We start from the raw sequence: 16,266 nt of genomic DNA on the forward strand, positions 1-16,266 counted from the left end.
AGGAGTCCACTGGGAGACTATACCATTTTCTTTGAGATAATCTAGAAACTCTCCATTCAAGTATTCACCACCTCGATCTGATCGAAGAGTTATAATACTATGTTTGGTTTGTTTCTCCACTTCATGTTTATATTCTTTGAACTTTTCAAAGGCTTCAGACTTGTGTTTCATCAAATACACATATCTGAATCTAGATCTATCATCTATGAAAGTAATGAAGTATGAAAATCCACCCATGGCTTGCGTAGACATTGGTCCACATACATCTGTGTGTACCAATCCTAGCAAATCTGCAGCCCTCTCCCCATGTCCACTAAATGGAGATTTGGTCATTTTACCCAATAGACAAGACTCACATGTAGGATATGATTCAAAATCAAAGGGGTCAAGTAACCCTTCCTTATGCAATGTCCGCAGTCTATTTTCACTAATATGACCTAGCCTACAGTGCCATAAATAGGTCAGATTTTCATCATCTCATTTTCTTTTATTAGTTTGTTCAATCTGAAGTAAATCATGCTCTACGTCACATACATACAGACCATTATTTAAAATGCCACATCCAAAAAGAACATTATCTCTAAAGATAGAACATTCATTATTCTTAATAATAAATGAAAAACCATCCACATCCAACATAGGAATAGAAACAATATTCCTCACAATAGAGGGAACGTAATAACAATTATTCAAAATAATAGTCTTGCCCGTAGGCATATGTAAACTAAATGATCCTACAGATATGGCCGCAACCCTTGCTCCATTACCCATACATAGAATCACCTCATCTTTTTCAAGAGTCCTACTTCCCTTTAGTCCTTGCAACGAATTGCAAATATGAGAACCACAGACGGTATCTAATACCCAAGTAGAAATTTGACCTAGTGACATATTAACTTCGATCATGAACATGCCTGAATCAGAAGCGGTAGTCTCACTACCCTTCTTCTTCAATTCTGCAAGGTAAACCTTGCAGTTCCTCTTCCAGTGCCCCAACTTGTTATAGTGAAAACAAACAGCTAAATTAGGACCAGTCAACTCGTGAGCATCTAGTATGCTCCGGAGTGATAGTGCAGAAGACATGACGAATATAGTAAATTTGTAAATGATAAACACGGAACAACACTTAGCAAATATTCAATTTCATTTCAAAACACTATATGAATCGGGTATTTATTCATAAGTGTCTCCCACTAGTTTATCTAATTTTTTCTACCCCCTAAGTGAAAATTAAGCATTCATAATGCTAGTGGGAATAGGGATCCTACATTCCATCACACAACCTTGGCTGTGGCACAAAACGTCATGTGATGTTCAATAGGCAGACAACTCTTGTCAATTACATCTTATGTTATTCCCTAATATAATTTTAGCCTCTTGAATAATTGAGTCACGGCTGTGGCACGACAAACTCAATATTCTAAGTCAAGTTTAACCCAATATTTCGTACAATTGAATCAGTTTCCAACGGCCCACGGCTGTAGCACGTACCGACCTTTAGATTCCAATTCAATGTACACATCTCTATGTAATAGAAAAGTATTTCTTATTTCGAAATCAAAGCCCTCGGCTGTAGCACGAAACGACAATGATTTAAAAATAAGAACCACTTTCTACCATGTTGGAAGGCTATGACCGACACAAGCCCGTTGTGTCATTGGCCAATTACTACTTGACATTATTTAATTTTAGAGGGATTATATTACGTTACAATCATAATCATATTATAAAGAGATTCTTCCTTTTAAATTAAATATTTCAAATCAATAATCGATAATCAGATGATTCCCAGATCGGGTGGAGCATTGTCAAGAGGCGTCACTTAATAACCCTTTCTTACAGATATAAATATGTTGTTGACAGAATCATCCTTTCTCTCAATATTGAAAATTCATATACAATTACGTATTTCATAAACACAAGAATCTCATGATCGTATTCATAATATTTATTGTTAAGGCAAGAAACGATTCCTATTCTAGATTTTCTAGAGCACGCCTTATATTGATTTAAGTTCACCTAAATCTATCATCGCATGGTAAACATAGGCATATATCTCATATATAAAATTAAATAAACAAGTAAATGTAAAGTGCAATAAAGTAAATGTGTTTGGTTATGGCCCCATCCTATGTGATCTTTATCAAGCTCATGATAAAGATCAATGTCAATCTAATATGGTGATGGAAATAAATACAACTACTTATTACATAAGTCTTCTTCTTTATTTAGACTTCTTGTATGCCTCGTCTTCTTCTTTGTATCACCTCCATTGGATAGCCTTCTTGAGTCTTCAATTACATTTCATGATTGAAAGTAAAACTAATCTAATGAACTTACAAGAATAACTCGAGTTACATTCGAGATTTATGAATACAAAGATTGACGACATGCAAGTCGTATTTAAAACCAAAACAAAAACCATTACACTAAGGTCGAAAGGCCATAACCATCCACCATGCTCATACAACACATAAAAGCATGTTAAAACACATAATCTGATCTTAACATATCATATTATCCATGATCTAATCATAAAAAGAAAATATGACAAAAATCAGAAAAATTAGAATCAAATCAGAAAAACAAGAATCACTGTTTACGGGCAGTAAACGACGTCAAACGCCTTACAGATGAGTCGTTGATAGCTTTAGCTATAGGTTTTGTTCAGATGCTCGTTTACCTATTACAGACGAGTCGTTAATAGCTTTAGCTATCAGTTTTGTTCAGACGCTCGTTTACCTATGGAATAGGGTATTCGTTTGCGTAAATCGGACACCAGCCTAGATTTCAGCAAATCTGCAGCAGCCAATTCAGAATCCGTATCTAATATGATTCTCATAATTAGAACAAACATAAATCATGTATATATCAGTATATATCAGTATATATACAGATTACATAATCATCTTATGATTATACAACTCACATGAATATCATATATTCAAAACCATACATATATAAGCATATTATATCAACATCAAATCATGGCGAATCACGTACATGCTCATATATCGAAAACAGTTAAACACATAAACGAATTAAAAACTTTTTGCAAGTAGCTCTGATGCCATTGAAGGGTTTCAGCACATAAACGCAGCGAAAACGTAAATTTAAATTAAAACTTTAGGCGCCTGACACATACTCTTGTCTGTCAAGCATCTGGCACAGTCACACCGGTAACATACAGTACAAGTAAAACAATTATTTTTGCCCCGTATATTTTTTCCTGCTACATAGAAAGAAGACTTCTATTAAGCAAAATAGTTCATTGTTGTATAATGTACAATTCAAAATACACGTCCTTACAACTTCCTGCTAAAATTAATGCAATCTATGAAGCCTGAGCCATCAAACATATCTGAAGGTACAAATTTATGATCTTTTTTAAATATGTGGTCGATGGATTGATAAGATTGAATAACCAGAAGAGCAATAGGCTTTATTCTTTTTATAGGTTGGTCAATGCAATAAATTTAAATGATCATACACCTTTCCTTTACTTTGGTTCGAACTCTCGACCTCTTCTTACCAAGGAAAGAGGGGCATCTTTTACAAGGCTACAATGCCGGGTATAGTGGTATTTACTTGTGGGAATCCTCCTTGTCAATACTAGGATTAATTTGCAATACAAAGCTCTGTTTTAAAAAATTATGAATGTATTATTACTTGTCATACCATGATACCAAGTCTCAGAATGATACAACTCACTCGATAAGTCAATAAAAGTTGAACAAACAATTCAAGATAAATCTGTTTTCTATTTGTTAAAAAGTATTATCACTGGAGATCAGCTGTAAATGTTGGAGTATATCCCGGTGGTGGTGAAGGAAGAGAATACCCTGGCTGTGGCGGGGGCAGAGAATATTCTGGCTGCGGTTGGGGCACAGGTGGAGGAGATTCAGGCGGATTTACTAGTGGTGGGCTAGAAGGAGATTGTTGTTGACAAGTGCCTAGACAAATGCAATGAGGTACTAACCCAAGGCATTGACCAGCAGGGAAACCTTCAATCTTGCAAACCATCTCACAATGGTGGTATATTAAGCAGAAGCCTAGGAAATATGCGCTTTGCACTCCACAAGTATCTATTGCTTCACCCTGCTCCATCCTCGCTTCTGTGTTATCATACACAAACAAAACAAATGAATTTATTAGTGTATGAGTCCATTCCTGTCTTTTTTCTAAAAAATGTGCTCAAACTCCATTTGTGTATGTGTGTGCAGGGGCGGAACCATGGGAGCAAACCCTGGCTGAACTCCCAGATTTTCAAATCCCAACTTTTAATTAAAATTTAGTAGATTTTTTTCCATCAAAACCCAGTTAGCACCAAAATATTGACGATTTTTTGTTTTAGCCCAGACTATTTTAAAATTTTGGTTCCGTCACTATGTTTGTTTACTGTGTTGCATAGAAGATTGACAGATGTGTGTGTGTGTGTGTTAAGGGAGAAAAGCATTCACAAAGCGTCAAGAGGAGCAGCATCACAAGATTAAGCCTCCATAGCTCGACCATACTGGTTCACCCATCTCAAGCTACTCTGTTTTTTTAAGTTCTTATGATAACAACATCTAAATCTCTACTTGTGTCATACACATCTTATGGTATGCAATTAAATGATCCATCTAAATACTTGTCTTTGGTAGTTGCAGTTTTGGAGTTTTCTTATTATTTTCAAACAACATTAAAGTAGCAATTACACTATCTTAGATCACATTCGATGTATATCACATCCTTACTAGTAGACTTTGACTTCACACAAGAAATAGTCTTTGCTATGCTTTTAGGTCAACAACATAGTTTGCTATTAACTATATAGGCTTTTGCTATAAACAAAAACAATAAACAGATTCAAATTGACCTTAATTGTTACTCACATTTTGATTGCCCTTTCAAATTGTACAGAGATATACTAGGTGCTACACATGATCTGATTATAAGTTTCAACTTCATTTTGTTTTCAGATTCTATGGTTAATGTTAGAGATGCACTTGGGAGATGGAGAAAGAGGGTCAAAGAAGGTTGGGGATTTAGCTGAGAATGCTTGGCAACACTGTAATTTTACACATTAGTTGTACTTATCACCAGAATAGTTTATTTAGAATGATAGACATATTTGAGATTAGTTGTACACATTAAGAATTTGTTGATCTTGAATTCAATTGAGTAATGATATATATGTATTGGTTGAGTTTTGAGAATTAATTTTTTTCAGTATTGTGATTAATGCATTGTCTAATATTCGATATTAATAAAGGAATATTAGCAGATGTAAACAAGGTAATAACATCGATTCAAAAATAAATACCTGATGTCTATTTATTGATTAACATCGGTTATTTAGAAAATAATCGATGCATATTGTTCAAATTAACATCGGTTTTTTAAAAACAACTGATGTCTAATAAGTTTGAGACATCGGTTTTTTCTTTTTAATCAATGTTAAGTGATAAATATTGCTTGTGTTCTATAGTTTTAAATAGGCCTAACCGTTATAATATTGCTTTTCTATACTTGATATTACTCAATTAGATAACAAGAATGTTAATTAGACATCAAAAATTTTCCAGAAACGTTGACCGATGTCTATGAGAAAATATCTTTAACATCAGTCGCGAAGACATCATACTTTTTTACATAGACATCGGTTTTAACCGATGTATAAGGTGTTTTTTCTAGTAGTGCCTTCTTCTTTGTCCCCCCGGCTCACTCTCTCTCTTTTCTCTTCTCTCTCGCGAGTTCTTCTCTCTCTCTCTCTCTTACATGCAACCTCAAGTTTTACTCGATTTTCAAAGATTTCACCATCAATATTAATCTTTTCCAATCCTCTATCTTAACATCACTTACATTTAAGTTCTTGATTTAGTTTTACAAAACCCTCTCTTTGATTATATCCAAGAAAAGTATAATTTCTTGGTGTATGTTCATAAGGGTGTATAATATATTAGTTATATGGTTTAGAGGTCCAAAATTCGAAGGGAGGCCCGTGCATGGCACCCTCGAGTTCGACCACCACAGGCCATGACCAAATGGGAACCGGTGGGTTTGTAAAAATTGGATCTTTGAATTTATTTAGTGTAAATAGGATGTGATATAGAGTGCATGTTACTTGTTAGATGTTTTCTTGAGTTCTTGGTTTTCAAATCAAGTTTTGTTCTTAAAAGTTTGGATATAATGATTATTGGAAGTTGATTATGTGATTAGTTGAATAAGTGTTAATGCATGTCACTAAATCTTGATGCATGTTACTACAAATGGATGCATGTTGGATTTTCTAAAGTTTCATTCGGTTTGATCATATTTTTGGTTCGAATTTCTGATAAAAAAATTTAAGAAAATGATTTTTAAAGGTATTTGATGTTTAGAAGTCTTGTATTGATTGATTGAGGATTATGTGAAAGCTAAGAAATTTTTGTATGTTAAAATTGTGAGTTTCGTCGAATTAGGGAACCTTTTTTGTTCGAATTTTTATAAAAAAAGCATAAGAATGGTTTTGAGGATGATAAGGTTAACACATGTTTTGGAGCGTTATATAATATGCATGGTAGTTTATATAATTTTAAGAAACCAAATTGCATGTTAACTGTTCTAAGAGATTTTGTGTTATATGAGATGAATATGCTAATTTCGATTTGCATGCAAAGTGATATGTGTTTATCGTTAAAATGATCACAAGGATCTGTATTCGGTTTTAAAAAAACTAAGGATTCGAGTCTTGTATTGTAGCTTTGATTCGTTATGCTAAGTCATTAGTTGTTAATCGTATAAAGTTGAGATGCGTGATTCGTGTTAAGAGTTAAGTTTTAAAAAGTGATTATGTATACTCGATTATGATTGATTGTGGTGGTTGATTGATATGATAAGGGTAAGCGCAGTTATGAATACGTCATGCCCGATTTTCGAAAATAAAGTATATAGATATGTATAAGGATTATAGTCGACATGTTTTAATGAGATTTTGTGTCGGATTATGTGAATATGTGATTACTTGCTATATGGAAAGTATCGAGTTAACCGATGATATAAGGTGTATAAAGGTGGTAACCTATTATGTGTTATGTGTAATATATGTATAAAAGATAAGCTAATAAACGTGATTGGGGTAGAATGATAGACGTTCTGAGAAATGTCGGGAATTGATAAGATTTCTAATTAGGGTTCATTTTGTATTATAGATTTGGAACGAAGGCATTTCAACCAGGAAAGGAAAAGAGGTCTTAGGTAGAAGTAGCTCAAATTTTGTGAAACCGGAAAGCTTTATGAGGCAAGTAACTCTTTCTTCTACTGTGAATTGATTATAGAAAGGATAATTATGTTATGCACTGATAGAGTAAAGAATCTTCATATTATTATTATTGAACCTTGTGGTAAACCCTGATAGTAACCCTTTGTTTCAAGCACTTATACCCTGTTTTCATATTTTGCTATTTTCATGATCCTTTGACCCTAAGCGACTTAATGAACCTTACATACTTCATATCTTATTAACCTAGATTCCTATGATAATAAACTTCTGCCATGTTTATGTGTTGTTCTTTGAAACTATCCTGATAACAGCCTTGGTAAAATCTTACTTGACAATTGATCATTCCCTCACTTTCGATATCTTTATTTCAACTTGTTTATTCCCTTGAATTCTTGAATTGAACCTAAGAATGATTTTTGACTTGAATGAGTCCAAATGATTTCACGTACTGGTAATGCTAAAATGAATATCATTAAAACTTCTTTGCCTTCCAATATAAAGGTTTTCTAAATGAATTCCTAAAGATTGGATATAGACTTAAGAGACTAGTGGGACTAGTCCAGTCAAGCAAGAGGCTAGCGGGGCTAGTCCCATATAAAGGCTGAAATACTGCCATAGGTACCTTAATGACCGGATGGAGGTCAGTACGGGTTGATCACCCGTATTATGTTTAAAAGATGGATATTCCAATCAAGGGTTCTTTATTGTTAAAGAATAAAAGTAAAAAATTTATAAATGTTGCAACTAGAATTATGCTTCACTTTTGAGTTTGATTTGAATATCCTCTAGAGTTATGAAAACTTATTCGAGAACCATGATACTCTACTTTGTTATTGATATTCAAAAAATTTGGAATGATTTTCTCGTAAGATGTGAGAAGCCCTTTAAGAGACCAATCGTTGATCTTGATAAATGTTGATTTCACAATCTTGAATCTTGAAAGCCTGAAAACTCTCTTATAATACCCTTTCCTAGGGATTGATAGAATGTTGCCACATAGTTTAATGGGAATATAATGCCTCTATTGTTTTGATATTTAGAATTGTTTTAATAGTTACTTGATGAGCCTTTTTGCTAATTTATTTGTGTTTGATCTAACCATGGCAGTTAAGCAAGAAGATGACTAGACTTAGGCGCACTGCTCGCAAGAATTTAATTTCATTTTCCAGAAGATCTTAAAGTACAAAGTTATATCAGAAGTAGTTATAGTTCTGTACAAAGTTATAGATCTTAAATAAGGTTCATAATGCTTGTTATATAGTAATGTTTAAAGAAATGCACTCAAATTGTAGATATGCATTCAACTTTGTTTTTTTTTGTATCCGCTTTCTTCTTTAAACTAGGTTGAGTTCCCAAAAAAATTCAAGGCCCAGTTATTTCCCCATCATATGGAGAGGACCAACATGTATGCATCTACCTCTGTTTTAGGTCTAATATATGATGCAGTACAGTCGACACAAAGAATTAGAACTAAAATTTAGAAGGGGCTGAATTATGAAATATCTAAAACTGAGTTTTAACTTACATATGCAGATTTTGTACAGTGCCAAAGAATTAGAACAGAGTAAGCACGAAATGATTGATATATATGATGATGCTCTTGCTATTCATCATATTGTGTACGACTATGCAAATAGTTTACAAAATGCTGGAAAATGTGTGTTTGCTTGGAAAGTTGCAGGGGGCGCCTTGTGCAAGCTTCATGCAAGGAAAGAAACATAAAAATTGTTGGATTTCTCTTCTGTTCTGCCCAGATGCTTGTTTTCTGTAAACAGAAAACATGAAACAGATTCAAGACGCACTGGCCACGCCGATTGGTGCAACAGCTAATTTTGATGAGGTATGTTGTTCACTTATATCATTAATTTTATTTTTGATTCTTGCAGTCCCAGTTAGAATACATTATTTTCTGCTTATCAATGTTCCTTTAATTCAGAAAGTATTCTTTTGTCTGAATGTCTTCTTTATGTTGCAGGATGAACTAGAAGCAGAACTTGTAGAATTATAAAGCGCTGAGTTGGAGGAAGAAATTCTTCAGCCTGTAGGTAAACCACCTCCTATTACTGGAAGTGGTTCTACCTAGTCAGAAGCGTTCTAGCAGCATTCTCGTTCTACTTTGTTTTTCTCAGTACCACTATGTTTAGATTTTGAATTATAACTTTAACTTGTTTAAACTTCCGCTTTTGTTTTATGGTGATGGTAGTGGTAGTATGGGGAAACTGATGTTATGGTTGGTGGACTGATGTTTATGGTTTGTGGATTGTGTTGGTTTTAAGACAATGGTCTTATTTATGGGCATGTTAATTTACAAACAGTTCCTAGTATTAAATTTTTATAAAAGCGTTGCAATAGGTCTTTATAGTGTTGCTAATTATCACTAAAAACGTTGCTAAAAACACTAAAAAGCGTTGCAAAAAACACTAAAAAGCGTTGCAAAAAACACTAAAAAGCGTTGCAAAAAGGTTGCATCGATACCCCGTATGTGGGCCCATTGTGGGGCCCATAAATATTGTACTGATAGCCCAAACCCTACTGTAACACTTTTCAAGACTATTGCAACCCCATTGGTGTTGCAATAGCACGTTTCTGTAACGGATAACCAAGGGTTGCAATAGGGTGTCACCGGGGTTGCAAAAAACTCTATTGCAATGCCTAAAATTGCAACCCCGATAAAGAGTCGCCATAGCCTTGTTTTGGCCTTTAGCAACGCTTTTTTGGACTTTAGTTACGGTTTCTTGGGGTTGCAGAATCCAATCTATGGCGTAGTAGTAATAGGATTGTATGTGCAAATGGGTAAAACTTAAAAATCGTAAAGCTATTCATAAAGAATCATTATTGTTATATATGCCATGCTATCATATTGCTAAATAATTGCTCAACAGGTTTATAAAATGGCCACTTCACCAAATCACCTTAAAGAAGAAACGCAACCCCAAAATCAAGATTAAAACCAAGATACCCATATGATGAATCGACTTTTTCAAATTCTACAACAACCCCCAGCCTCGAGAATCGGAAACTTCAAACACTTTCAATCCGCTCATCCCCCAGAATTTGTAGGTTTGCCCGATATGATTAAAGCTCAGTCCTGGTTAAGAGAAATGGATAAAGCCTTCGAGTTAGCAAAAGTTAAGGACGAGAAGAAGATGAAGTATGCAAGTTATTATCGTAAGGATGAGGCTAATTATTGGTGGGAATCTACCAAAGCGTTGCAAGATGAAGAAGCTATTTCTTGGCAGAAGTTTACAGAATTGTTCCTAGAGAAATACTAACCGATTTATATGCAAGATCAGTTAGAGATGAGGTTTCTGGATTTAAAGCAAGAGAATATGACTATAGCGGAGTACAAAGTAAAGTTTTCTGAGTTAACAAGGTTTGTGCCCGAGTACGTGAATACAAAAGCGAAGAAATCTAAAAGATTTCAACACAGACTTAAGCCGTGGATTCGGAGTCAAGTGGCACTTCCCGAGATAAGGACCTATGCTATCGTGGTACAGAAGGCAATGATTGTAGAAGGAGAAAGAAAAGCAACAAAAAGGGAAAGTGAAGGGAATAAAAGGAAGTTTGAGGATTCGAACACGACCAAGGAAGCTCTAAGTTTAGGGGAAGATCTGCGAAGAATGTTAGTAATGCTGGTCAGAAGTTTAGGGGAAAATTTGGGAAGAATGTCAGTAATGCTGGTCAGGAATTCTAGAGGATTAAGCCTGGAAATGGGAATCAAAAGAGTCGTTTTCAGAAAGTTGGACAATCGACAAGGGACAATAGACCCCAGGTTCAGGAATGCAAGACTTGTGGAAAGAGACACCCTGTAAGATGTAATAAGCTCAACATGACGTGTTTCAAGTGCAATCAGAAAGGTCATTACTCATCAGAATGCACGAGTGGTACAGTGAAGCCAGAGATGAATTATTTTAAGTGCGGGAAAGTTGGCCATATGGCAAAGAATTGTTAGGAACCTACTCAGAAAGCCAATGTTCTTATGATTGATGTACCACCGCCTCCACTAGCACAAACAGCTCAGCCAAGGGTACGAATGTTTAACATGACAATGAAAAATGCAGTGCAAGATGCAGATGTGGTAGCAGGTATGCTTGTTATAAATTCAGTAAAATTCAAAGTGTTAATGGATTCTAGAGCTACTAGGTCTTTTATTTATAAAAGTATTGTTGATAGATTAAAGTGTGTTGCGTACCCTTTAGAATCTAATTTGGTTATAGAGGTAGCGAATCAGGAAAGAGTTACTGCCAGTAGAATTTGTCCTAGTTGCGATATCGTTATAGTAGGTAGGCATATTTTAATATCGTTTAAGTTAAGAGAATTCGACGTTATTCTCGGAATGGATTGGTTAGCGAACCACGATGCGCATATCAAATGTGGAAGCAAGAAAGTGAAATTGAGGTCCAAATAATGGAATGGATGCGATATTTAAAGGGAAGAAGCAAGACAGGAAGTTTCTACCGGCGATTCAGACAAGGAAATTATTACGACGATGATGCAAAGCTTATTTGCCTCACATAAAGGATGTGGAGAAAGAATCCCCAAAGAGTGAAGATATTCCTATGGTTAAAGAATTTCCTGATGTATTTCCCGATGAATTACCTGGAGTACCTCCGGATCAAGAGATCAAATTCACGATTGATTTAGCTCCTGGAACGGAACCAGATTCAAAATCTCCTTATCAAATGGCGCCCATTGAAATGAAGGAACTACCGACATAATTGCAAGATTTGTTAGATAAAGGAGTTATTCGATCGAGTGTACACTACGCCATAAACGGCCTTATACAACATAATTACGTGATGTTGTTATGATAATCTACCATATTACAACATGTTTTAATTATGTTAGCATAGGTCTCGTAAAGTGTTGCCAATACATATAAATTAAAATATTCAAATTTTTATTAAAAAATAAATAAAACTATGCTGACACGACGTGTCAACAGTGGGTCCCATATGGTGGTTCCCCACTGCTGACTTGTCGCTGATGTCCTTACTGTGGGCCCCACGCTGTTGACATGGTAGGACCCCACTCATATTTAAACAAAAAGTAATCTATTTAAAAAAACTTATTTTTAGATGAAAAAAATGAAGATCTTCATTTATTTACATGTAAGTATAGATTTCTAAAAAAATGAAAAGAAACTAAATAATTTTTTCATTAACTTTTGTTTTTTTTACTCAAATAAAATATGTACTATCTGCTTGATCTCCAACATCAAAACCAAAATATCCAACGATTCTCAGAGAGGCCAGCTCATCGATCCGTGCGAAACAAAGCAAACAAACACATTCACAAATCTCTATGTTTATTGTTTTGGGCTGCACAGAAGGAATTTTTTATTCTAGTTTTATTTCAACGCCTCTTCTCTCTCGTTTCTTCACATCTACTCCTCCCGTTCAATCTCTCAACACCGTCAGGCCTTCTCACTCCATCACTCTCGAATTCATCAATCCCAAGGTATGTCTATTCCTCTTTATTCAACTTATTATACTTTGTTTGTCTTTTTTTCCCTATTGATTTGCTCTTTTTTAAATTAATTAGTTCAGGTCATTGAATGTGAATACGTTGTCCGTGGTGAGATTGTTAATCTCGTTCAGGTATCTACTCTTCGTACTTACCGTATAAGGAATGATGATGATGGCATGTTGCCTGAGTCTGTTGATTGGAGGCCGAGAGGTGCCGTATAAACTAATGATTATTCAATTAGTTTAGGTCATTTCTATTTTTTGATCTGCCCAAGAATCTAGACAGCCCGGAAAAATAACAATCATCCCTGTGAAAAACAAAGATCTGTAATTATTCAGAGAGAGAGAGATGGCTGGATACAGAAGTGAAGATGAGTATGATTACTTGTTCAAGTTGGTTTCAATAGGTGATTCAGGTGTGGGTAAATCAAATCTGCTTTCAAGATTCACTAGAAATGAGTTTAATCTTGAATCAAAGTCAATTATTGGTGTTGAATTTGCTACCAAGAGTCTTAATGTTGATGCCAAAGTCATCAAAGCTCAAATATGGGACACTGCTGGCCAGGAAAGGTATTACTTTTTTCTTCTTTAATTCATGTGATTGAATTTTGATTTGATTGGATATTTAGGGGAAGTTGCAGGGATTGTGTCATTGAGGTTAATTGAGGTGTTTTAGTGAATGATTCAGTGATAAAGTTGTATTTTTTATTTGCTTTAGTGATACTTGCTTTAGCTGTAGAACAAGAACTGATGCTGGCAAAGCTGTTGAAAATGATTTTTTTGCTCAGGTATTGGCGGCTTTTGAAGAATTTATCCATTACCTTTACCGCTACTACATTATACATTTGAGTAACTAAAATATTTTATAAGATATGTAAGCATAAAGTTTTAGTTTCATTTTGAGAGTTTTTAGTTTCATTTTGTTTGGCTGGGATGATTTAGAATCCAGTTTATGCAGGTGTTGCGTCTTCTTGTTTTGGTCTCCTCGGGCTGGTTATTTTTTGAGAAGAGGTGGTATTTCGTTCAGTTGTTGTAGTTTCAAGTAGCCTAGTAATGTGCGAGTGTGCAAAGTTATTTTTTGCGTGATTGTTTGTTTTTTGGTTTATGGTTATGTTTGTAGGGATGTGTGTGTGGTAATCTGATGAAATGAGTGAATATTGGTGTTTTGTTGTGTTGCAGTTTTAAAAAGCCGAGTACTGTGCAAGGTGTGAAAACTTGGGTTTTGAGTGGTGGTGTGAATTTGGAGTCTAGTGATAATGCTGCTCTGGCTGCTAATGGTGCTCATTTGCTATTACATGGTATTGGTTGTCTTTTTTTGTTTCGTTGTTTTGTTTGTGTGTTTTTGTTTGAAGTGTAGTGTGGTGCTCAAGTTTTGTTTTATTTGTGATTTTTGTTCCAGGAGTCGATGCACAGGTTGATGTCAAGCCAGCAGTTATGCCGTCACAGAAAAGTACCAGAGGTTTGCCAAAGGCTCTAGCAACGAATGTCCATCAACCCCTGTAAAAGGTTGTATTTTTAAAATTTGAGTTGTCAAAATAGTCATTCATTAACAAAAATTTCTTTTTAATGTAACATTTTTAGCTGTTTGATGTACTCATGTTTAATATTTGGGGTATTGTATGTAATAAGCTGAAACCAGTGTATGGTGAATCAGGTGGAGATTTTACGCTTCAGTTTGGATTAATAAGTCCTGGTTTGATGCAGGTAATGTTCATACTGATTGGAAAGAATGCATGTTGTAGGCTATTCTGAAGCTAACTCACAACTGCATGATCTTTAATTTTTAATTCAAGGATTGAATGCATGTGCTTACAGGTACCTTCCAGAACTAGCTCAGCACCTCCAAATCTGGATGAACAGAAACGGGAATAAGTTTGTTCATTTTCGTTTCTTTTTGGTGTTCATTGGTGCTTCTTTTCAATGTTGAGACATGAAAAATCTAATTTGTACATTGTTATCGCTGCCTCATGTAACTAATTCCAATGACATTATAATTTCAGGCAATTTACACTGCTGGATACAAGGCAGTATTGCATATTCATTCCGTTGTAGAAGAATGTGAAATTGTTAAGCTGTGAAATTTTTGAGCTGCTTCCGGTTTGGTCTAGGTTTTGGCATGTATGCGAGTCGAAGGTGGGTTGGCTAATTTAGGAGGTGCTGGTTTTTTGAAGTTTATGCTACTTCTGTTCTGGCAGGTCTGAGTTCGGTGGCCAATTTTTGTGATCTTTTTGTTTGGGGGATTTCTTGGTTAACCTATTAGCTAGGCTTGTGTTTTTGTTCTTTAGTTTTTCTTTTCCTTTTATTTCTCTTGGAGTTTGGTCCGAGAGATTATTTTGAGAGTAGTACTCTCATTGTAAATTCTTCTTTCTTAATATAAAATCTATACGAAGTGCCGCCCTAATTAATTTATCCAAAAAAAAATTGACCATTGCTTAGTAGGTATTAAAAAATCTTGCAAGTGGGCCCCATCTATTAGTGGGGACAGGTGGGGCCCACCTTCCATGTGTCAAAAAGCCACATGTCAAAAATCCACGTGTCACGCTTTGTGGCAGTCCATGTGACAATCCACCTCATGTGGGCCCATTTTTTTGCAAAACCGTAGTTTTTGGCAACTAATTTCCGGTGTTACCCTAAATAAGAAAAAGTTGCCTTTAACCATAAGTCAACACCAATAATACTAACATCAGAAAAGTGTTAGTCGTTTAATTTTTTAATCTTTAGCAACATGTATTGGGCCTCTTACAACTTTTTTGGAATGTTACAGAAAGCCATTATTGGCGTAGTGGTAACCCCGTGGGGTGTACCAGTGTTGTTCGTGAAGAAGAAATATGGAAGTATGAGATTGTGTATCGATTATCGTGTACTCAATAAGTTGACTATCAAGAATAAGTACCTTCTACCGCGAATTGACGATTTGTTTGATCAGCTGAAAGGAGGTACCTGTTTCTCGAAGATCGATTTAAGATCGGGATATCATCAATTGAACATTAAGGCGGAAGATATACCTAAGAAGGCGTTTCAAATGAGATATGGACATTATGAATTCTTGGTAATGACGTTTGGATTGACAATTGCGCCAGCTGCTTTTATGGATCTTGTGAATCGAGTATTTAAGAAATGCTTGGACAAGTTCGTAATAGTATTCATCGAAGATATTTTGATCTACTCCAAATCGGAAGCGGAACATATGGAACATTTGAAGATTACTTTGGAAATCCTGAGGAAAGAGAAGTTGTACGCAAATTTTTCTAAATGCGAGTTTTGGTTAAAGGAAGTTCAGCTTTCGGACACGTAGTCAATAGTGAGGGTATCAAAGTGGATCCTACAAAGATTGAAGCTGTTATGAATTGGAAAAGACCAAAGACTCCAATGGAAGTAAGAAGCTTTTTGGAATTGGCTGGATATTACCGATGATTTGTACAAGATTTTTCTAAAATAGCAGTTCCACTGACTAAATTTATAAGAAAGAACGAGAAGTTTATATGGACAGATAAGTGCGAAAAAAGTTTTCAGGACCTAAAGAAAAGGTTAGTTTCTGCACCAGTGTCGGTCCTA

General features: G+C 35.1%; 1 protein-coding gene across 15 annotated transcripts; it reads left to right on the plus strand.

Annotated features, from left to right (window-relative positions):
- The first annotated feature begins 12,514 nt into the window (after positions 1–12,514).
- Positions 12,515–15,100, plus strand: LOC141677480 (uncharacterized). Of its 15 annotated transcripts, none has more exons than XR_012557437.1 (9): positions 12,520–12,703; positions 12,788–12,843; positions 12,959–13,281; positions 13,430–13,499; positions 13,670–13,722; positions 13,891–14,009; positions 14,111–14,217; positions 14,366–14,415; positions 14,527–15,100. XR_012557437.1 is itself a non-coding variant. In XM_074483432.1 (7 exons), exons 2-6 carry the CDS (start codon positions 13,061–13,063, stop codon positions 14,212–14,214), a joined length of 567 nt encoding a protein of 188 aa, XP_074339533.1. In that variant the 5' UTR covers positions 12,518–12,703; positions 12,788–13,060; the 3' UTR covers positions 14,215–14,217; positions 14,527–15,100. The 15 variants fall into 15 exon arrangements, 2 of the variants coding, with proteins under 2 accessions (XP_074339533.1, XP_074339531.1); XR_012557439.1 differs by having other exon boundaries at positions 12,793–12,843; XR_012557430.1 differs by having other exon boundaries at positions 12,521–12,703; positions 12,788–13,281; positions 14,527–14,633; positions 14,712–15,100.
- Positions 15,101–16,266: the final 1,166 nt, after the last annotated feature.

The sequence above is a fragment of the Apium graveolens genome, chromosome 8 (assembly GCF_009905375.1).
Source record: "Apium graveolens cultivar Ventura chromosome 8, ASM990537v1, whole genome shotgun sequence".
NCBI classification, from domain to species: domain Eukaryota; kingdom Viridiplantae; phylum Streptophyta; class Magnoliopsida; order Apiales; family Apiaceae; genus Apium; species Apium graveolens.